The sequence below is a fragment of the Mugil cephalus genome, chromosome 14 (assembly GCF_022458985.1).
Source record: "Mugil cephalus isolate CIBA_MC_2020 chromosome 14, CIBA_Mcephalus_1.1, whole genome shotgun sequence".
NCBI classification, from domain to species: domain Eukaryota; kingdom Metazoa; phylum Chordata; class Actinopteri; order Mugiliformes; family Mugilidae; genus Mugil; species Mugil cephalus.
In genome coordinates, this window is record NC_061783.1 from 7,791,679 (window position 1) to 7,816,234 (window position 24,556).

A 24,556-nucleotide genomic window follows, 5' to 3' on the forward strand; every position below is an offset into this window, starting at 1 on the left:
TAGTCATTCATAAGACTTACGCTAAAATTTTAATCAATTAACTGACAAAGTAAATGATAGATATAATAAAAAATAAATAAATAAGCCATAGATTTTATTTCCTGCCCTGCAATGCATCTTACAACAGTGTTGAAACTCTGAGGGTCTGTGCTTAAACGTCAAAAAAAATAAGTCTCATTCTCTTGGTATTCGTCTCGCATTGCAGAAGACGTAGACGTCAGACACTTCTATTATTGACTGACGGAACAGGATGGTCTTTGTGTCTTCGTCTTTTGTCCAAAGGCAAACTTGAATCGCAGATGAGGAGACGAGACATAGATGAATAGGGATAAAGAAAGACAGACAAAAAAAAAAAAAAAACAGTTCAGAAGTTCAGAAAGAAGATTTGCGGTTTGGCATTGCGAGCATTGTTTGTGTCTTTCTGGTATTATGGGAATGTGATGCTGGGATTATGTTCGCTGTGATGAAATGTCCCTGCTGTCCACAGTCATCACGTTGTTATTCCAGTGGAGGAGTTACATGCGGATGTCTGACACTACGCTCAGCCTGGTATAGAGATTACGCTCATACGTGTGCCTGTAAACGATCCATTTACATTCAGACATGTGTGCACCCATGTCTCGCTTTTCTCACGTAAACACACACGCACACACACACACTCACTGCTGAAGCCTCCCTCTAAATAGACCTCTAGGTTTCGCTAACGGTGCAGATTAAGCTCTATCTCGCTGTGAATGTCACAGTGGATGTTTGTGACCTCAGCAAAATGGATAAAAAAAAAAAAAAAAACTCCCCCACTGTATAGCTTTCTTTCTCTTATCAACTCACTCATCCCCATTGGCTGGTGCTCTTCCTCTCGTTGACCTGACGTGTACTTTCTGGCACACTTTCATTCGTCCCTCTCTCCCTTCTCTCCCTTCTCCGCTGCTATTTTTTTACTCCCTACCCCTCGTTTGTCCCTTCCATATGTTCAGGTGCTGTCTACTTGTCACCTCCCCCCCCATTCTCCTTTGGTCTCTTCCTGTCTCCTTCCTCCACTCTGAAGGGTTGCCGTCCTGCCCGAGAGCAGCACAGAGACCGTCGATTCATCAAAGTGTCACGGCGCACCACTGTGTGCGCCCGCTACTAAACAACTGCCCCAGCGAAGCGAGCAATCGCTCACACAAACAAACACACGCGAACTCGCAGGTAGAACCTGGAGTGCTGCCCCGGCAAGGTCACACCTGTACACTGACTTGGCAACGTGCGCAACGGAGGTGGTTGGCGCCAGGCGGATGCTGCCAGTGGCACAGTGGGCTCGGCACTGGACGATGTATCTGTCGAACACCGAGCGCAGTTAACAAGCCAACGCTAACAGTTCCCGGAGACATGCGCGCGGAAAAAAATAATGCGCTAAAACAATTTTCCTAATTGCTGAACCAGCATATGTGCTACTCTTCCATATTCATAATGGCGCACCTGAACTTACACAACTTGAGAAAACACGACCTTCCACTTTGCCGGTAGTCTAGCCGAGGCTGAAACAGCACGGCCAGCAGTCTGTTTATGGGGTCTTTATGGTGTGTCGATGGGGTCAACTGCTGGATGGGCTCTTCCCTGCAGATTTACACCGCGGAGTAGGTCACCAGCTCTCAGCAGCTAATTTCATAATGCACCCTGGGAGAGGCTTAAATAATTCAACCAAGCCCCAAGTGCGGGATCTACTTAATCAAAGGGTTTTCAAAGAACAGAGGGAGTAGAGTCGAAGAACCTCGGTTAACCTCACTTGCATAAACCGTTTCCTGAGCGGCCGCGTTCAGATCCGATTCGGTATGACCACGCAAACGTCTGGCAAACATCCCTGTTATCACTCAGTAATATGAAAATTTGATTTGATGGGGTTTTTTTTTTGTAAGTTGGTCCTTAATGGTCCCAGAAATGCATTTCCGGGCGAACTTTGATGTGTCTGTTTTTGTACAATTGAATTCCAACTGTCTATTTTTCAGCAAGAGTACAGCTGCCTCAGCCCAAGAACAAAAAAGAAAAAAAAGGAAAAAGAAAGAGGAGGAAGCATCGCCTCTAAAAGCTCCATCTTTTATCCCAGATTGCACGTATCATTATCGATTTAAGAGTCGGTCACTTGGCGCAGGTACTCACACTTCAAAACATCATTCAGCCGAGCTCCTGCAGACTCGGTAGATGTATTCTTCATCGTGATGTTTTTTCTCTTTTCCTAATTGTGCCCATAAAACACAGCGAATGAGTTCCTGCCTGGTAGATCACCCATCATATATCAATATGTACAGCCAGCTCCATCCCGTAACAACACTTGCACCCTGACTGTATACGGTCGCAAAACACCCTCCCTCTTTCGTGTCCTTTTCAGCTTTGTGGTGTTCTCACTTTAGCTGGCTGCGTCTCGAGGGCCTAGAATTTAATTTTGAGCCCGAAACTGATTAATAACAATTCGGCCTCTTTAACCTCCCTGGTATTGTTTGGTAATACAGTCCATTTCGCTCGCCCTGCTAACTCATTGCACATACACAAAGGGCCAAGCGGTTCACGGTGACCCCCATCAAGCTCCGCCATCATGCTGCTGTAGACCATTGATTGGCATTTTGTCTGACAGAGGCCTCGTAATGAAGGGGATGATGAGGAGATTATTGACCACGCTGCGTATATGAAAATCAGGGGGAGAGGTGGATATGAGGGGTTTACCTGGATATTAGTATTGACCCGATGGTAATTGGGGGGGTGGATCCTCACTTGCCGTGCCTATTTAAAGGCTTTAATGAAAAATCAGTTGGCGATAGCTGTGGCTTTGATCATATTTTGTTCCTCTCTCTTGTTACTGCTTAAAGATGAGGACCGAGAATGCACACAAAGAGGAGGCATAAGAGCGCGGAGCTTATTTCCAGCTCTCCGTACAATATATAGGTCACGTTTGCTTAATGTTTAATCCCATTTTACACGGTTTATCCTAAGAATTCGCGCGCGGACCCGAGCTGCGAACAAAGAGCCGGTGCAACACTATGCGCCTATAGCGCCAATGTATTCAAGTCGCCGGGGTTCAAGTGCGCACACAGTGGCATCATTCGGAAGAGGTCAAGCGCATGTGAAGCGCTCAAGAGTGACGGCTGAGAGCCCCTTTTACTTTTTTTTTTTTTTTTTTTTGACGAGGCAGGCCCCAGGGAGTCAACAATGTCATGATGGATATACTGTGACTGGATATGCTATTATCCCCCTGCTGCCGCTGAAGTGAGCCAGACAATGCAGATCTTTAAAAAAACAACAGCAAAAAATCTGATTAGCCTTTTGATCCTCTACCTGGAACACGAAGGCTAATATTGTTTTTTTGTCTCTCTGTATGTGTCCCTGCATGTGGGGGTGTCAGCTAAGCGTTTATTCATTTATTCGCAAACACTGCGACGCTGCATTTAACCTCTGAAATCTTAAACACCGGGCTTATTGCCTTGACAGCAAGTGCAGCATGCACTCATGAGGCAAACCGGGGATTGTCCATGGCCATGCTTGTTTTTCCGTCATTTCTTTTTCCTCCCTGAACAAGAAAGGTTTTATTTATTTAAGGCCTAGGGGCAATAAAATTGCCCCAAATTTCTTTTTTGTTGTTTTGTATTTTTCTTCTGTTGTTGCTCACGCTCGGCACCTCTAAATCCCTGCTGGTTTCTCCGACGCGAGGCGCGCTGCAGAGTGAAAATTTGGTCAGATTGTTCGGAGCTCTGGGATCGTCCCACGCATCAGAGAGTGCACGCAAAGTAGCAGTGAATGGAAGTTTCACAAGCGTTCAATGAGGAATACACGTATCCCGCCGGAGGGACTTAGTGAAGCAGCCCTTCACATGTTTTCGAAGCTGCAGTGTGTTTACTCGAGATTCCTGCTCTTCAATGCCCTCGGGGAGTATAGCTCATTTCCATGCATTGATTTGTCACAGACGTTTGCCCAGTCTCGTCTATGGATGTAAATAAACAAAGTGAATATCATATCCGCTGCGTTGTTGTTGTTCAGTATTGTCGGATATGTAGGTAACAGGTGTTCAACGATTGCACTCTCCTAATTATGCTTTAATAATGATTCAGGGGTCTGGCCGATGAGTACTAAAGGGGAATACAGATCATTTGTATAAGAAGCATACGAGACAATAAGCCGACAGTGCTGCTGTCTCATGATAGATGTCCACAGAATCCATTGTTTCCATGCTGCCCATTCATTGTCTATTTAATATCTATGCTATACTGTGGGCACCACGTGACGTTTCAAGAGATGAGGCATGGTCACATGGTTGCCACGGCTTCCACTCCACATTTGCATTTATATTTATGGAAGTCAGTGGCGTCCAGCGGAGCTCATCTCGTCTAGTGGCACCGATGGCAGATTTGGCAAATGCGTGGCTTAATTCCAGCTTGAAATCTGGGAGCAGATAGCCCACTTGTCCAGGCGTGCATCCAATCGGGGGCAGTCTGAAAGTGTTTGTGCAGTCGTTAGACCGTGTTGCTCGAGCGGCAACCTCCGGGGTTGAAAAATGACGCAAAGGTTCAGGTCCTCAACTGTTGAAATGCTCAACTTTAGATTGCAGCATAAATAAACATGTTGATCTTAATTAAACGAGAGCCTTTTTTTTTCCTCCGCATCCTTCACACAGACCCTCTTTGCCACAATTTTTCTCTCCATGAACCATGTGACCTAACTCTCCTTGGCAACTTGCCAAGTTGCCAAGTTGCCAAGTTGAGTAATCTTGATAGCACCCGCGAGACTCTAGTCCTTACCGCAGTGGGGCAGGCTCAGTTCTATCCCTAGCAATGTGCCGTGCTCTCTCTGAAGTTTTGATTTTAGTCAGAAAATACTGCTAAAAACACACTGAAACAACATCACTGGTTGGTATCATGCAGCAACCTTCAGGGCTGAAAGATGAAACCAACGGGGAAAGCATCAAAAAAACACTACAGCTCCACAAATGATCAGTTGAGGTAGGCTCAAAAAGAGAGTCAGTCCACACTGACCTCCATGTTAAAATGCCCAACAGGATTTGCTCATCTTTATATGTGGCTCGGGCCTGCATAGCTTGTTTGTTTCCTTGGCTGGTGAGTAGTCACGGAAGAGGAATTGACATCTGTTGAGTCAATCATCTGCTGTGACAACGCCTAAAAGCATGACCATCAAGAGGCCAGTGCTGTGAAAGGACGCGACCTCTCTCATCCAGTGCTGCCCTGTGGACATGCACCATTAGTGGCAGACAGACAGCTGACTGCTCATATTCACCAAACTTTCCCATGAAACTGTTTTGCTTGGAGGAGACGGCCATCACCGCTGAGATGAGATCTAATGAGTGATTCGGTTTAACCGCCAAATGATATCTTTTTATGCACGTTCCATTAACGCCGAATACCCTCACCACGCGAAGAGCCACACAAAATATAGTTAGCGCCATCACACATCAGTCCCCATTAGTGATTAATTACAACTAAATCCCAACATTGATTAAAGGCCTCAGTCGCGCTCGGATCAGTCGAAGACAAGTCACTTAGCTCGGGGTCGAAAAACTTACAGACGGCTCACCCTTCACGCACCCGGCCTTGTACTGATAGATGGCAACACAATTAAAAAGCTCAGATTAAAGGCAGCATTAAAGGCTGCTAAAACAAAATTAACTAAAGAGTGCTAAAGTGTGCCTCCTCATCTCCCGCCCTGTCCCCTCGTCCTCTCTTCTCCGGCTACGTTGCGTATTAACACGGGAACCTATCACTAATGTGTTGGGAGGGCCGGTGAGGGAGCAAATGTGTGATGATGGAGGTGGGGGGAAAGCTGGGAGAGGGCGAGCCATTTAGCACCACTGTATTAATGGTTTATGCTGCACGCTGTAGGTGATAATGGATGTTGCAGCGCTCGGCGCAAACTGTTTGACTGCGGGTGTGGATTTGGCGTGTGTGTGTGAGAATCTGTGTAGGTGCCTTTCTTGGCTGCAGAAGAGTTCAACACTTCTACACTCTAGCTAGCTGTCCAAGCATGCCTTACAGCCTTTTAATAACTCATTTTTTTTCTCCTTCTTCTTCTTTTCTCTTCACAGCTCAGAACTGCAGTTACACACTACAGAATCCCAACGGGACAATAGAGAGCCCTGGATATCCGTACGGCTATCCTAACTATGCCAACTGCACATGGGTCATTGTGGCGGCGGAGCACAACCGGATACAGCTGGTGTTTCAAGGCTTCGCCCTAGAGGAGGACTTTGACATCTTGTCTGTGTACGACGGGCCGCCCAGCCCTGGGAACCTGCGGACAAGGTAACAAAGGTTTTGCTTGTATTTGTCCGTTCATTTATTTTGTTTTGGCGACAGTTACAGGATATTACGCTGTTAAAGGTCATTGTTTAAGCTATAATTCCAGAAAGATAAGATCGCTTGACGCATATTTTCATCAAATTTGTCTCTCGTTTGTAATTACGGATTACAACAGCGATATTGGCTGGACTCACTGTTGAGATTTCTCCATTAAAAGGGGAAATGAATGTGATGTGATGGGCAAAAAACGTGATATGAAAGCCCGAATGGTATTAAACTGAAAAAGCGGAGTTATTAACGAAGGTAGTGGACTGCATGGGAACTGGGAAAATGGGCAAAAGTCTGAAATAGTGGAAGAGAAAATCTGCGACGCGTTCAGGGGCAGAATTCAGAGATACCGGCTCGACTGCGGACACTATGACAGAATCCAAGGTTGTTCGCCGGGATTTCTGGGCACATTTCAAGCCTCAGAGCTACTGAAAAAACTAAATAAAGCTCACTTGAGTGTGAAGGCTCCAGTAAACAATTTCTGAATCAACATTCTCATCCTCCTGCACAACCATCAATTTAACAGCCTTAGAGGGGAAAAAAAAACAACAAAACAGAAAAAACACGCTGCCTTGTGCTAACATCTGAAAATCCGGCTCTCTGGTTTGTAGAGTTTCATGCTTGCCAAGTTAAGGTATTCTCAAGCGCGCAAGAAAATAAACATTGTTAGGGCTTGCCATACAAAGAGCTAAACGTTTGAATTGAGCTGAGCTGCTATTCATCGATGCGTTTCCGTTTTTTACTGATATTAGTTTTTCCATTCCATACCTAGTCAGACATCTTGGCTGTTGGCTGCACGTTAACTTAATTAGTGCTCGTTTCTCCATTTGATCAGCTGAAGCTCCACCAACAACGCTTTTAAGTCCTGTCGCCTTCTGCTACGTGTTTGGCCTCGCGAAGCTCTCTCGGGGCGCATGTGAAAAATATTCTCAACAGTCTTCAGCGGCCTTTCCGTTTCTCCCTGTCGATACCTCTCCCTCTCACCCCTTCTCTGCCCCCTTCCCCCCCCAGTGAATCTCTCATTTCGTGCCAGCGGTAGCTCCACCGCGTCTCCCCGTAGAAAACGAATGAAAGAGAGAAGAAAATCCATTATGGATTGCTGTTGCGCTGTTCTCCTCTGCCTTTCTCCTGCTTGGACCTCTGGGCCCTGTTGTATATTGATGCTCCAGCGGGACACGGGGAAAAGCGTCCTCCTCTCGCCCTCCATCCCGCTCCCTTTTTCTCAGTCCTCGAGCTTTGAAAATGAGTAAAGGGGCAGACAATGAATTAGAAGAAAAGGGAGACGGCGCTTGAGCATCAAGAGAGCTCCAGAAGAAGGAACAGGGATCTCCTTCGGATCCTGCGTTGTCTCGTCTTTGACCGCAGTTCCTCTCGCCTCGACGGAGAGTTTTGTTAAAGTGAGCCTTCAAACTTTATCTTGGAAAGTAGCTGGGAATTGAGCTAGAAGCAGCTTTCACCAGTCAACAGTCAGAGCACACATGTATATTTTCACTTCCTACACACACACACACGCGCGCGCACGCGACTCACGCACAGATGCGCGTCTGATAATTCAGCCCTCCCTTCGCTCTCATCTCCCACTTGTGTCAGAAGTAATTTTCCTTCCATCTTTCTTGCGTCTCCTCCTCCAATTTCTTTCTCACTCCCCTCATTTCATTCTCACCTGTTTTTTCTCCCCATATCTTATCTTTTCTTCCTGTTCTCAATTTCGAGTCTCGCACGACTTTTTTTTTCTTTTCTTTCTTTCTTGTGCGTGTGCGCGTGTGCCCCGGATCCGATCGGCCTTTCATGCACGCCGCGCTTTAGGTTGTAGGGCTCAGAGTATTTCCTTTAATCTCAAGTAGTCATCAGAAGTGAATGTTTTGCCTCTCCTCGCGTTCAAATGATCACCTTTGATTCGTGTTTCAAAGCCGTCACTTTTCTCCAGATTTGTTTACGCATCCATTAATTCATTCCTTGCTCCCGCGGCAAAGCCGAGAAAATAGCTGTTACGCCGGCTTACAAATAAGTTCGGCTATGTGCACTGATGTATATGTTTTGCAGGCACCGCTGTGCGTTTGTGACGGCGCATATCCCTGGAGTAGCTGCTTCCTGAGTCACAGCCACTCCTTAAGAAACGCATATGAGTCAGTCTGTTGCGGCAGCACTTCATTAAACTGACAATCCCTCGTGACACCTGGGGAGCAGACGGAAAAACCGATGGAAATTCCCATTGTTTGAAACTGAAGAGCAGAGACACCGCATTCGGTGACAAAAGTCAGAAACCCGGAGCGCGGGATGCCGTTGCTGTATGATCGCTGTTAATTAAAGAGAGCAGTCATTTGCAGAGATTGCGCGGCGATTAACTGTTTAAGTGGAGTTTGCGCCCTCTGTGTTGTGGAACGTATCAGTTACTTCAAACAGGGAGAGACTGAGCTGCAGCAGAACAAGCCTTGCTCAAGTGGCTATGTGAAACTAATGGATAATATGGAGCCATTAAAGGAATCTCTGTGGAAGGACCATTACCGGCTTTTGCATGTTCGAACCGCTTGTTCATTCTGGAACAATTAGGAAAAGCTCCGCATTCGAGATTGTGGTATGAAAGATGAAAAGATGAACGATGCATCTTTCGCTGAAATCACTTTCTGTTAAGTCGCCATCCATCACAGAATGAGAGACTCTTATTATGAAGCAATCGCAGGAAATTAAATACATTTGTCAGGGATTGCTACTTTTCATCAAAACATTCATCCAGCAAAACAGGTCAGTGGCCGTTACTGGCGTTTTCTGACATCGGTGCAGTTTGAAATATTACAGGTGGGTAGTAGAAAAAGGAGGAGGAGCCACAGTGAGGCGCCAGATGAAGAGCTGCATTTTCCCACCTCGAAGGCGCTGGAACCGTCTCCTTTCACCCCGTGGCCTGTTGTATCAGACTACATTTGCTGCTGTCATTGCCACAAGTAACTACAGATGTTGCCAAATCAAGAATGATTGATTGCCTTAAGTTATAGGGCTGGATTCAGGATGCTTGGCCTAATTTAGCTAAAAGACAAGAAGCAAAGGGGAAGAAGAATGTATGATTTAAGGATTCAGTAATGGCTCTTTCTTCTTGTCAGTTTATCCATCTTCTGGCCAGCCAGAATGTAACCACATTGTAAATGGAGTACCTGTTTCCCCCGATGCTTCCTGTCTTTTTGCTGACCTAGGATAAAACGTTATGATTACTTTGTATTAATGGTGCCCAACTTGAAAAAGAAGAAGAAGAAGAAAAAAAAAACAGATTAATCTTCTCAATAATAGAACTTTTTAAAATGTCAAACTACTCTTACGACTTCTCCTTCCTTTGATTTCCAGGTACCGAGCGGCTTCCGTTTATTTTATTACATTTATTATTACATTATTTTTTAAATCACACCGAGGCGAAATGTTTGTCGTTTAATGCTCTTTCTTGGTTACTAAACCATGGTGTTGGTGAGAGTTGGTAAGACGCCTCCAGATTTACATTATAGTATCCGTATGTTATTACTTTGCTTCGCTGCAGAAACTTATGAATGCTAGTCCTTACAGCGACTGACCCTCACCTCTGCTATGTGGGGCTTTGTCTGACTGTGTCATTTGAATGGAAAGTTTTCAAATCACTCAAGATGCAGTGCTAACCTCAGATAGTGAAGTAGTTAGTATAAAGGATTTCCTGCATACAGTTTCTGCAAGTTCCTCCTTTAAACATACCAACATATGACTGAAAGGTAGAAAGCAACTATATAAACAGTGGCATAATGTGAGAACTGATCAGTGAAGATGGTCAAAATACTTGTATTTTATACTTCCACATTTATTTGACAAGTTATACCAAGATGATAATTTTAGAAAAAAAAGAAAAAGAAAAAAAAAGCCTTTTAAATATACAACACACTGTTTAATATTAAGCTGGGGATTTCCAACCTTTTTGGCTTCTGACATCTTACAAATGCAGTCAGTAGTTGGAGTCAGATTTAACAGCTCATCCAAATAGTGATTTTTCCCTTTCAGGTTCTCTCGTGTTTCATTTCAGTAAAATATCTCACCAAGCATCAAAGACTAGACAAAATGCCCAAACACCAAAAACGTATATATGTATAACATACATAGAACAAAAATCCACAATCTGAAACTCTACGACCAATGGCATGGCAGCCCAGAGATCCTGTAAGGTTAAAATGTCTTTTTAAGTGGTGACGACAAGAAGAACCAGCTCCGTCCATACACTATGTATTAATGATTAAGTAATGCCGTATAGACACTACCAGCCAAACACCTTTATTGAACACAATGGCACTGTAATCAGTGAAAAGGAGTGTCCAAACTTTTGACTGGTAGTGTACACTAATAATGTATGAATCAGTGTGAATTTAACACTTAAACAACAGTTTAAGTTCCACTTCCACATACTTTATTATGACTCTAATAATCGGGACAGTACGTACTGTATGTACGTACTGTAAGTATGTACTGGTGTGTTTTCACTGAAGGTCTTTCAATTCTGCTGCTGTCAATAAACAAGTCCAAGCCCAAGTAGACCACACACAATGAAAACTCCTTTTTCAAGGGTAATATCTTACGGCATTACATTACCAGTCTACACATGCTGTGTCAATTTTACCAATACTACAATTTAAAATTGAAGTTATTTTTCTTCTCTGCTTAAATAATACTTTACCAATCCTGTGCGGTACTTTTCTGTCCGGTTTCCCCATGAGGGACTGGCTCATCTTTTTTTTTTTTTCTTTTTTTTGGCCATTACCAAAATAAACGTTTACTAAGTAAAGAACTATTGCTCAAACGAGGTGACTTTTAAGTTATTTTTAGGAAACGCCTCCCTAGACACCAGTTACCCCGACGCTCTCAGTTAAACAGAGCCCGAGCTGCAACAGTCGGCTTGACCTTAAGTGAGACACCGAGCCTCCGCCAGCTCACTCACTGTCACTCTGTGCGAGGGTGCACATTTCTTACTTGTAAGAAGCAATCTTTTTCTCATTTTTGTGTCACATTTCACCTTGTAAGTGCCAGTCGGGGGAACACTGGGTACATTTCAGCGCCGGGAAAAGCTGCTGAGGTGTGTGAAGGCTCCCCACATGCCTTCCCATCACTGGAACGGAGGGATGGAACAGAGGGACTTAAGGCCCGGCAGTCTGGAGAGCGTGGGGGAGCGAGAGAGGGAGGGAGGGAGGGAGTTAGAGGAGGGTGAGGCTTAGAAGGGACAGATTTTCAGCCTGCAGGCCCGATAGGACCTAAATAAGGAGCACTAGTGCATGGTGCTGGGAATGGCGTCGACAATACACTCAGCCCTCTGTGCCCCTCTGTGCTGCGAGACTGACGTGTCACAATACAAGTTCGGATATTTGTGTGTGGAAGCAGGCAGAGGCACAAAGCAGGATCTAATGGACAGCTCACCCCAGCAAGTTGAGTCAGTGTCGACAAAATCAAGGTTTACTGGAATACAAATAAAAATGAACACCACACACACAGCACAGAATACACAAAAAGGCCGACAATTTCTAAAGGTTGCAGAGGCTTTTCTGCATTTTGCATCCGTTGCTTGCGTTTATTCATCTCCACCCGTGTCTCGCGTCGCGTGTGCGAACGAGCGCGGCGTTCGTCAGTGAGTCGAGCTCGCGAAGAGCCAATGGCCGCGGGTCAGGGTGAGCTCGGGTGACGTTCAGTGACGTTTCCTGCCTGAACACTTGCCACAGCGATAATTCTTCGTTGGTGAAGGCCCAGACCATCAATCTCTCACGGGGCGTACTTTGGAAAATGACTCCAGTGCGCGAAACACTCTGACGCACTTGTGTTTAATGTGTGCGTGCGCACGTTCCTTTACTTTTGTCTGTTCACGCCCGAGACGCACATGCTCGTATGTTAATGTGGCATCTGTGGCACATACCGAAATGAGGAGGTGGAGATGTGCGAATCTCTGTACGTGTGGGGACAAGGCTGCGTGGTTTTAGCGGTTTGTGGTGGTTGATTGAGCGTCATATTCAACAGCATCTAGACGAATACATGCACACTATGTGGACATGTCATCTTTTGGGTTGTTTTTTTTGTTGTTTTTTTCCCCCACACAGGTCACACACACACACACACACACACACACACACACTTGAATTTATGGTTCCTTTGAGTCTGGGCCGTTAATGGAGAGACTGCCACTTATCAACGCCAGCTTTAACGACAGACTGCTAAAAACAGGACGAAGAGTGATAGTTTGTTTTTCATCATCTCGCGCCGGGAAAAAAAAGTGAAACGATGCAGAGATTTATGGCATCCCCGCACCTGTAAGGCAGAATTATTAGGCCCAGATTAGAGAAATAATCAACTGGATGCCCGGGAATTTATACCCCACATCCTGCGTATCACTCATTGCGCGCTCCGCTATTGACATTTTCCCATCCCAGGGCCCATCAATGCTCTTAACAGGATGCACTTCAGGAGCGGCGTGAAATGAAATGTTTTCCTGCCGCGATAAAAGATTAAATATCCAGCGCACCGTTCAGGGAGAAATGTGTGATTTTCAGCCTTTCTGTGCTTGGGGTCATTTGAGTCGAATGCGTTTCCGGGACGTGCAGCCTGTGGAGCCGCTCAAGCTTCAAATTAGAGCCAAAATTATACCAATGTAGCTCTCAGTGTTCCCGTTTTAGTCGAGAGTAGTTCTCAAAAAAGAACCTTTTCCTACTATCTTAAGATTTTATGTCAACATCATTATTTTATGTGGCAGAAATTCTTATTATTTATTTGAATGAACTAATTGATTTTGTAGTATTTTTGTGCAAAGAAAACAAAAAGAATCAAAACAAGTAGAGCAGATTTGCACTACACAGATTGGTCCTGTAGGTTGTAATGTCTTATTTTGAAAAGGCCTGTGTGCCGTAAAATCAAGGATTTCGCAGCTTTGCATTTTTTTTATTTTTTTTTTTGCTTTGCTTTGCTTTGCTTGTTTTTCACTTGGAACATTCTATCTAATAACCACAGGTTCGGTGTTATTTTACATCTAAATGCTATAATTTTTGACAGGTTACTAAATAACTGAATGTCAGGAGAAATTGTCCCGACAGAAGCTGAAAGAAACTAAGATGAAGCCGTGCATTTCATGATGTAAAGTGATAAACACCACCTAACAAAGGGATGGTGGGAGGTGGATGTTACGCTCATCGCACAGCAGGGAATTCATTTTGTTGATTTCCATGACAACTTATGCAAAGCACGTCAGTCACAATTTTCCAATTACAATACCTAAGGCACACTGCAGGTCTAACGTGTCTGTTAACATGGCGGCACAGACGGGGGAATCTGGCTCGTCATGGCCCTTTCTTCTTTGTCACTGCTGACATAATTTCCCTTTATTCCAGTAAATTTGAATTGATCCGGCCACAACAGTGGGACATTTATAATTTCCAAAAACATTTGACTTGACAGTCAATAAAAATATGATTTGACAGTCAATATTCTTTTGTGTGCATAAGAGCAGTCCTCAGATGGAAACGGCGTCTGTTGTGCTTCCGAACAATTCATCGTTGTTAGGATGCAGCAGCATACCTAAAAATTCAATTTTTCACATTTTGCGAAGCGGTGGAAATGATTCATTTTTGAATATTATGGAGCTACAGTTTCGGCTGCAGCAGGTGTTTCATTAATACAATACCCAACCAATTATGGACTTATACCTAGCATCTTGTTATGCAAGCTACATGAAGATTAAGTGGTTACGTAACTGCAGGTAGTTGAAAAGCATTTGTTAAATCCAGGTTTGTATATTTTACATTAGCATAAGTTTGAAGTGATAATTTAATCATGGCTCCACAGGTCTTTTTCCTTTGCTTTTGTTTAACCTCGTTGTTCAGATCCTTGGAGCTATTAGAAACAGTTCTGCAGCCCTGTCCTGCATGAGATAAGGCGAGAATTCAAGTTGAGGCAGAAGCAAAGAGTTAACGTCAAGAATTCAAGCCTTTACGTCAAAAAAAAGGGAAAATGGGTATAAAATCGAAATCTGTGCTTATGTGCACTGTTGCCCATTAAGTTTGAATAAAATATTTTTTACCTGTGTGATTTATATAGGTGGGAATAAAAAAAAAAGGGAATGTGCACTGGAATATAGTGCACACACTGTGTGCAGTGTCCGTGCTGAGACAGCTTGACCTGGGAGTCACAGGTAGCGGGGTTGAAGGTTTGGCTGTGGAGTCTGATAGCTGTTGTCAAGAAAGAGCCCCCAAAACGCTTCTCGGCACGAGGCCGGATGAGTCTGTGGCTAAATTTACTCCTGAGTGGCCTCACTGAGGATGAGAGGGGTTATCCGTAATGCCCTTTGGCTTTCCTCTCAGCCTTTTCACTTTCACTTGCGCCACACTTCTCACTATCTCACCACTTTCCCCAATTTGTTGGTACCACAAGCTCTGAAGCTGCCGCCTCTCTGGAAGATATAAAAATATAACCTGCTGCCTTTTGTTGTGCCGCACTTTTTCTTTATTCGCGTGTTGCTGGGAGTGAAGGATGAAACCGGTTTGTTGAACCTATTTCCTGCAGAGCACCACGATGGCTGATGGTGTTTGCCTCCATCAGAATGAATTCAAATTTACCATAAATATACCTGGAAGCAGCAGTTCTGGGAAGAAAAGAAAGAAAAAAAACAAAACAAAAGTAAATCACATCCAGCAGCGCACACGGGTACAATGAGGACTGGTTTACCCGCTGAGCAATTTCAGTCATGATTGGAGAAAAGAACTGCAGACCTGCTGCAGCCCACCGCCTGTTTGTTCTTCACTGCCAAATTTGTTACTGAAATAGGTTGAAATAAATAGCGCTTGTCAGACAAAAGTGCAAAGAATACCAAAGGGACTGCAGGCCCCACTGTAAGAAAGTAGTCGGAAGCTGCATGGGATGCACGAGCAATGGATTTTAACCTGTCAATGTGATGATATGTGAAATAGGCTCTGCTGAAATTAGGACAGAAAAGACACCACTGTGCCCTCATAGACTGCAGGACCTTTGACTAATTCACCAGATTCTAGTAATCCCAACTACTTCTTTTTCCACATATATACTTTGTGGAATCATAGTAAAAAAATAAAGCAGCTTTAGGACTGTGAAAAATCCTTAAACCACTCGCCGGGGCCTTACATGGCTGCTCCATGTGAGTTCTCTTGAATGGGTTAAATGCACAAAACAATATACACACAGCCAATAAAGATTATTTGATGTTGAAATGAAGTGTTAAGATGTGAAAGATAGGCAGGCTCCTACGTTCTAACTTCGCTCAATCAGATATTTCAAGTTACTGAACTATCTGCCCCGAAGGACTCTGGAAATGGACAGAGCTGGATAGGTGCAGCGCAAAGTCGCTTGGCAAAAATGCGAGTTGACACCAGTACCATTGACGCGCCTTCTCGGATTGCTCCGTTTGTGGATTCATTTGTCAGACTTATCTAAATCCAAATACCAATTTTCACAAACATCTGCCTCCTGACTGCCACAGACTGCACTGCTGAAAAAAAAAGAAAATGAAGACAGAAAAGCAGGAACAGAAAAGCAGGAACACAGCCAGCAAGTGTGGCACGGAATCTTTGGTATTTGCCCCCCCAAACCACAAAACAAAAGAAATACATTCCCTTTAGCTGTAATCTATGGGACTGTGAAGCGCAGACGTTCTCCTTGTGCACCATTTGTTTTCCAGCTTAGACAAATCCTTTCCATATTTTTCCAGCCTGTGTTGATTTTCTCTTTTTTCATTTTTTTTTCTTATTATTTTTTTTATGTGCCTCTGTGTTGCTGCAGTCACGTTTCTCTTTCTTGATTTCATTCTTTCCCTTTGTTTTCCCTTGCTCATCCCTGGGAGATACAGCGCATAGCGGTCTAATTAGTTATCCAAACACCTTGTGAAACGTGATAATGGATAAAGTGCACGTATTGCGCGCAGGCACACACACGCCCGCTAGTGTGTAAGCACTAGTCGCGCTGTGTCAAAAGGATTTGCCTGGGATGTAATTAGGCACTTGTTGCATGTGACCAGTTGCACGTGTTCTTTTTTTTTTTTACTTATTTGAACGTCAAAGGTTTCTCTCGGTGTTATCAATCCCATCTTAAAAGAAGCGAATCAATCAGTTTGCGTGCTGTACATTGCAGGGGTGACCCAAAACTGAAATAGAATATAATAATCCGGTCAATATGAAAGTGATTAATGTCAAGGCCCACACACACAGAGTGACTAAAGGTCAGAGGAGATCCTCTGACAGTATACCGCAGCAAGACAGATGGCATATGAGTAGTGTTTGTTTGAGCCTGCAGCTAATTCTAGATCCAGTGCTCACACACGAACACACACACGCATACAAATGCACGCCACCTCCTCCTCTCCCGTTCCCGACGCTGCCTCCTTCCTTTTATATTCTTTGATCATCCTTGCCACAGGAACAAAAGAAGGGTAGGCGGGTAGAAAGTCAATAGCATTGGTTGGGCGCTCCATCGGTCACTGTGTCCCTGTTAGCTCCGCTGGCTAATCAGATCTTCTGCCCAGCCTTGTTTTGGAGTTTATTAGTGGCATCCCACTGCAGAGCGAGGGGGAAACTCAAGAGCGCGGTGGGAGGGAGAGATTTTGAATGTACTGTAGATTCAGAGGTCTGGGTTGGATAAACATCCGCGGCTTGCGTTTAAAGCCGCGCACTGCACGGATGCATTTCTGCACGTACACCTCTTATCCTCCGTGTCATTTAGAACTAATCACCGACATGATCAAAAGAATGTAGTTGTTAAATGATCCAGAAAATCTAATCTGCTACTAAAAAAGATTAAAAAGATTCAGAAACATGTCTGCAGAAATCTGTTCTGGCATTAGCAAGGTCAGCCCAGTGGCTGACCTTGCTGCTTGACAAGGTTGGCATTTCAGTTAATTCCAAAGATGCTGAATGGGTCAAAGGTCAGAGTCAGTTCAGTATTTTCCACACCAAACTCAAAATAGCCATTATCTATTATAGACAGGTCCTCGGCCACATGGTCGCCACACTATTATTCTGTATTTTCTGTAGCATTTCTCAGAATGGGAACTTATCACCCGTTGGACTTCCAAGCCCTGCCAACGTGCCAGATTTATCCATCATTCATTATGTGTCCACCCACTGATCGTTTGCCAACCGCATTTCTGCTATGGATGTGACAAAAAGAAAGATTGTCCATTCAGATCTTCATATCATCCACATTTTTTTCCACTCCTGGAAATACAGCTACCCAAACATGGTAACAAACGTAGCAGGCTGTTGTCAGCCTATTCACAAAATAACAATTACAAAATCTGCCTTTCTGCTCTTAGCATACCGCTCTGCTGCCTCAGTGTCAAATTAAAATGACGTTTGTGGGGATGGGGATTCACTCTGCATTAATAACCCTCCCAAGCACAAACTGGCAAACATGAACATGATGTAAGACTTAATGGCAGAAGTGAAACAAACTTGCTCCTCAATCTGTCCGGTTAATGGAAAACGTTGGCACACCACAATTCCACTGGCTGTATGCAGCGGTCGTAGAAGGAGGGAGAGAAGGTGACCACATACATATAATGTGCATATAATACCCTCGCCAGCTGTATTTCTTACACATGAAAATCTGTATACTTGTTAGACTGAAAAAAATCAACACATTACCTGGTCTTCTTTTCATTATGCGTCATAAACGGTTTATGTAGTCGTCACTGGACCTTCAAACTACTACTGCTGCTAGATACTACTGCTGCAAGTAGAACTAATTAAAACTTCATGATGGAGAGGCTTCACTTGATAAAGACAGACTAGACTCCATCCCCTCTGTGTCCTCCTTTGGCGAAATCATCCATCCAGTGAGTGAGAGTGTAGGGGTCGGTGAATGTAGTCCCATGAGCCAGAGTCAACTTTTTAAAATAACACTCACGGTCTCAGGGAGTGAGTGTATCAGTTCAGTCCCCAAAATGTTTGTTTTCCTCATCCATTCTTGCCAAAACAGTGCATTGAAATATGCCAACTGCCGTTTACATCCTATAGTGTTGCATCCCGTTAAAAACCTCAAAAAACGTCACATTTTTTTACAAACCGTGAAGACTAACGCAGAGCAGTAGAACAGGTTTTTCTGCAAGGCCCCCCGCTTGTAGATTACAATATCAAAGCAGCGTCTTTCTCCTACCTTATCATTAAGCTGATACTCTATGTCCTTTGATATATCATAGATGTGCCTTGTGGTTGTATTGTTTGATTCATCAATTGTCTTTGAGACCATATCCTGTGCCTATTTTTACATTGAGCAACTATATAGGCAACAATATACATGAGGAGAGTCGAGCATTTGAACACACAGATGCAGTTTTTATAAAGTAAAAAAAACAAAACAACAACACGCGTTTGTGTCTCTAAATGGTGTCTTAACTATTTCGAAGTTTCAAACTGTCAGAAGGAAATATTTTTAGACACACTACACTCTGCGGTCTCTCCCCCAGCGTTGTACTGGTGAAACCGAGGGCGATATGTGCCCCGTCACATTTTCTTTTCCTGGCTTGATGAGGACTCATCCTCTGCAGCGTGTTCAGCCGAGAACTCTTTCACAAACCTCTTCGTGTTGGAGCGAGCCTCATTCAGCTGCCCCATCTTGCAATAGCTCCTTGCTCCAAAAGAGAAAGCGCCCCTCACTTTAGGAACCACTAACAAATCGAATGATGCAAACTAAAGGCTCATTTAGGGTAGGGCGGGACATAGACGCCGTAACTTATGCAGTCGTTTCCACTTCCTGCTTCGCTTTCAACAATGGCAAAATGCTGAAAATCTTGACGACTCATACAAATGTTTGTACCTACGTTGAATGCACTTGCTTCTTGTTTCAAACAAGTCCCCTGTCCCCTTGGGGACTGATACAGTCCCCAAGGTCCTGAAGATATTAAAATACCCAACTTTTCATTGTTAATAAACATGCTTGCAGCCTAGTACAATCAAATAGATTAGGTCTCAGTAGCTAATTTCACCATTAATAACAATTGTTACCTCTTATAATTGATGCATTTTAAAGTATTTACCTCAAATGATTCATAACTAGGGATGCGATTACTTCGAGTATCTCAACAGGTTACTATACCTCCACCTAAGTATCAGTCACCTCCTTCAGCTCCATTCACTCTTCATTGTTTTGCTCATTTTTTCTTCATGTCAGAAGTTAGAAGTCCAGATGGTGATGACCAAAGCCTACAGGTAACATCATCCATCTTCATGTACAGTATAGATTCTCTATGTAAGGTGAAATACGCAGCGAGCACCATTACATCATTCATGCGCAACACTATGTCCATTCATTCTTGAAGGATTTCTTTCCCTTTGTTTTCTCCTTCTGTTTCTTAACGTGTGTCCTTTTTCTCTCCTTGATCACTGACTCCATCTCTGTGTGTGTCATAATTGCTCCATCCATCCACACACACACACACAGACGCGTACGCTGGCACAGGCGAGTAAACAACAGCATATCTCATGGCTACCACTTAGCTTTGTCACTTTCCTAGGGGCGAGAGTGGCACAACATTGAATTAGTTTTATTTTATCCCTAATTGTTTTCTGCCTGAGGATTATTGCAAAGCGATTTGTGCGGAGCAGGGGAAAACACGGCCGGCGCGTGAACGTCACCTTGTTCCATTTGTCAGCCTTGATTTGTTTGCTGTAAGTGTAATTGACTTATGTCTCTACAAAGGGGGACCAAATGAACAAAGAATTAATTTGTATTTTTTGATTCAAGGCTCTTGTGTTGTTCATTTAAGGATTCTACATCAAGTGCTTCCAATCACTGAGCAGGCCAGGAATACATGTCTTTCAACAATATTAGATTATTTCAGGTATGATTTACATTTGTATGTGTGGGAAATCCAAACCATACAATGTGGATGAGGAGTGAAGTGTCTTAATAGCAACCAAATCACATTCATGCACTTTTACACCATTTACTTAATACCATTTAAAAGGGGGGCGGCCGACAATGTTGCCTCATTGGGAAGATGCAGATAGCATCAGGGCAATGTAATACACTGTTAATAGAGTGGAGATAGCCTGGAGATAAACCAGTCACACTCACTTGATGACTAGTAGACACTCTGGTGGAAATAAATATGTGTGCGTCTGCGTAAGCCATAATGGCATACTTACTCCGAACCTTTAGCAGAATTAGATTTAAGAAATAGATCTAATTTAAGACAAGGGAGCACTTATCTCTGGTAAACACACCGTTATAGTGTTCCATAACTTCTTCACTCATTCACGCCCACTCAACCTTTGAGAGCCGTTTTGCATGTTCTGCACACAAACACAACCATCTCTGTGTTGTGTTGGCAACTGTTTTTTTTTTTTTATTTAGCAGTGATAGAAGAAAAACACCTATAACCATGCAAAGTGGGTGTGTGTACAAACAGGTTTACGCACGGAAACACGGTCCACAGCTATGGTTCCCAGCACCAAATTCACGGTGCTGGTAGCGAGCTTGGAGCGCCGGGTGAACCCAGATGGAGCACTGGCTTCTGTGATGGAATCTTCCTTTGAAATAGAGAGCGGTGACTGCTAGAAGAGCTGGCTCTGTTCATACACGAACAATACTTTGCATGTTTCACCCTGAAACATTTGAAGTGGGAAATATATATAAGATGGTTACCTAGGCAACCAGATTACGGAAAGTCCGCTAATGAACCCTTTGCTTTACAAAGCGATAAGGAAGCACCTGAACATGTGGACGGGGCCCGAAGCATAAAATCCACGTTCTCACGTTGTAAATGATGATTTCATCATCGTGTTGTTATCTCCCTTCACATATCACATCTTTTCAGTTATTTTGATGTTTAGATTTCACATTTTGTCTGTTTTTCACAGCCAACCTCCCCCACCCACTCCCGCTCAGTCGCTCCTATTTACTCTACAGCCCTTCATCTGTTCGAATCTCCTCAAACCTCTGTTCGTATTTTCTACTCCCACTCACATCTTCTTCCTCCTCGCACCTTCTCCTTTCCCGCCTCCCTCGTTCGCCGCTGCTCCCGCTCCCGCCGCCTCCCCTTCTCCAGAGACTCCGGGTTCTCTCCGCGTTAATGACTTCACTGCGGCGTGCCTCTCAGTCGATTATGTGGTTGATTATCTCGGCGTCGGAGACATCTGAGAGGCTCGCGTTTCGGCCGCCATATGCAGATACCTCATGACGTCACAGGCAAGCGTTCGGAGCCGCATGCCGCGCCCCGCCTTTTATGGCACGGCGGACTGAAGGAACGAGACTGTTCGAGTCAGACAGACATCATTCGCGTTTGAAATATTGATGGGCTGTGGGATCCGTGGGAAGCTGTGCATGAGATTTATAAACTGTTGCTGCTGCTGTCTACTCATACCTATTTGTTGGGTGACTGCGTGCGCTCTGGATAGAGCCTGATTATGAGTTCAAAATATCTGGTAGATTTAGTTCACTTTCATTTACAATCATTAATATTTTAGAAGTTGAATCCACCTCTATCTCTGCAAAACACCTTACTACCAGTAATACACTTTAAATACCAGGAATATTAACTGACACTGAGAGCGTCGAAGACAACTCTATCAAGGCCAGATTTTGCCCTTGGGCAAAGGGATGCGCAGCATTACAGCTTACCCAACAAGAAAGGGGAAGAAGGCTGAAAGAAGTAACCTTTAATTGCTTGTGAAACACTTCCTATTAAGTGGTGGGTATCGAATCGTGCGCGGGAATGAAGTGCCATTTCAACCTCCGCTGGGTCAGCTTTTTTCCCCACTGTAAGCAGAGCCAGCGATGAGTCACATGCAGACACACACGGGGCGGCAACAGTGCAACAATTTAGAGAATGTTTTTTTTTGGCACACGAAACGTACGAAAGAGCAGGGGCTTTGTGTGAGCATTTGTCGTGGCGGTGGCTTCGCGCTGGTTCGCAGTCAGTTAACGTGAGAGCTCAGAGAGCTCACGGAGCTCCGGCCACTGACCCTGACCACTGACTCGGGTTATAGCACCACGGTGGGTTCTTGCAAAGAGGGACTGCACACAAACGCACATAAAAAATAAAACATAAAAAAAAGAATCCACACGCAGTCCCCCGTTCTGCACTCGCCCTCCCTGTCCCTCTCTCACCACCCATCATTTATTGGCTAACGTCTCCCCTCTTCTCAGCCATCAAAATCTTGCTGCTGTGTCTATTTTTCTTTTTTTATCCTCCCTCTTTCCTCCTTCTGGGGGTAAAATCAGCTGTATCAGCACTGTGCTTACCTTCAACCCTGAGAACACATACACACACACACACACACACACACACACACACACACACACACACACACACACACACATATGCACACACAAACCCAGACTCTGACTGAGTGAATGAGATTAAAGGACGAATGACCTGATTTAGTCTCTGTCTGTTTATGGCTGTAAACATGCATATATTTGGGAGGAGAGATCACACACACACGCCAAAAAAACAAACAAACGAATAAAACTGCATATGAGTGTTCGTGTGAGCATGTGTCCCTGAATAGCCGTAGACCTTAATGAAGGAGTTTCTCGCCATGACTCATCCTCCACACAGGCTCATGGTTGGGGTTCATACATTCCCACACGCCGGCTCTTCGCTGCTGCCATCTCCTCATCACAGCATCCCTCTCTCTCTCTTCCTCTTTCTCCATCTTTCTGCACATTTGCTCTGTCCTGCGCTGCCCCCTCTGTCTGTCCCCACCCCGCTCTCCTTCCCATGGGCAGCGGTGGGATAATTGGATGCAGAGGTTCTTCATTGAGATGATGCTGAGGCCAGTCAGGTGGAAAGCCCTCTTAATAGACCTCCGCTCTCCCCACACACACACACACACACACACACACACATGCGCTTACGCAAACACTTCCATGCAGCATATAGCTGCTCTTCAGCGTGGAAGCAGCCATGTGCGCACGCACCTATTCTTCTCCTCGGAGGACCTAATTTCTGATATTACTCAGCTTTCCCAATAATAGAAGCAGTCAGTGATGTGCAATTTTTCCCTGTCTCCTTCTTTGTCCCTGCCCTCGCTCCGTTCCGTCCTCCCTTCCTCAATTTCCACTCACTCGAGGCACCTGTGTTGCAAATCTGTTCTTTTGTATCAGTCAGAAGCAATCATGGCTCACATCTTTCCCTTCATTACCATCCCATGTCACATTGCAATATTAAATCGGCCGCACGTAGGGTTGTTTTCTGGCAGGATCCATTTTGTTTTCTCTTTGCTTAAAAAAAAAAAAAAATGATTGAGGGCCATATGTGGCTCATGCCAGGTGATCATGATTTGGATGCCGCCATCCCTTCCAGTCTGCGGGCTGCTCATCTCTTACCTCCCCTCAATCATAGCCTCCTATCAAGCCTCCTAACTTCACCGCAGTGCGCCGCTGAATCAAGATGGCCGCTTTCCAACTCGATTTGCGATCAGCGATGGGCCTATTTACATGAACACGCGTCTCACCGTTTAGCAGACATCCCGCTGTGACAGTCGTGAACAGACACGTGAAATCATACGTGTGTTAAAGACCTCTCCCCTTTCTGCTTCAGTCAATCTTTGCTGCACTTTGTGGCGTTTTTGCAGGACGAGCCGAAATACGGAAGTCTCTCTTCGTGTTGAGAGATGAAAAACGGGAGGGAGGTGATAAGATAGCAAAGTGCGGGATTCAGTAAGAGACCACACGTGGGAACGGGAAAAGAAAATTAAACACGCGGGAAGGGAAATTGTGAGAATGAGCCACAAGTCGGTGAACGAAGGTGTCCGTTATTAGAATCCATAAATCAGGGATGTATGGCACACGCATGCACACACAGATTGGTGTCTGCGCGCAGGTGCATCGACCTGTGGACAGCGGACACCTGTTTAATTAGCAACTGTTTATGTGGGTGTCAAACATATTAAATGGGTTTAACGGCTGAACCTGAAAAAAGCTGCTGCTGAAAGCTGCTCCTCCTAATAACGAAATACTAATTCTTCAAAGCTGTACTACTAGTTTCCAACACAGTCTGTAGTGTGCTGACCATTACTAATGGTTATTAGGAAGTTCTTTTTAGGAAATAGAATAGCAGATGGGGCAATTTGGCAGTGGTTGGTGGTAATTTATTACACTGCTAACGAGTCTTACAGTCATACATACAAACGTTAGTGTGTTAATGTAGGAAATGCGTAGAATCAGTTGTTGCCACTTGAAACAGCAAACATTTTGTGTACACAGCTTCCCATGTCGTAACCACAAGGTCA

General features: G+C 44.4%; 1 protein-coding gene across 1 annotated transcript in view; it reads left to right on the forward strand.

The window, feature by feature from the left end:
• Nucleotides 1-24,556, forward strand: part of csmd2 (CUB and Sushi multiple domains 2) — a 236,551-nt gene that overhangs the window by 13,448 nt on the left and 198,547 nt on the right. The window contains exon 2 of the mRNA XM_047605624.1: nucleotides 6,062-6,278. Within this exon, the coding sequence (XP_047461580.1) occupies nucleotides 6,062-6,278 (217 nt within the window). The remainder of the gene's footprint in view (nucleotides 1-6,061; nucleotides 6,279-24,556) is intronic.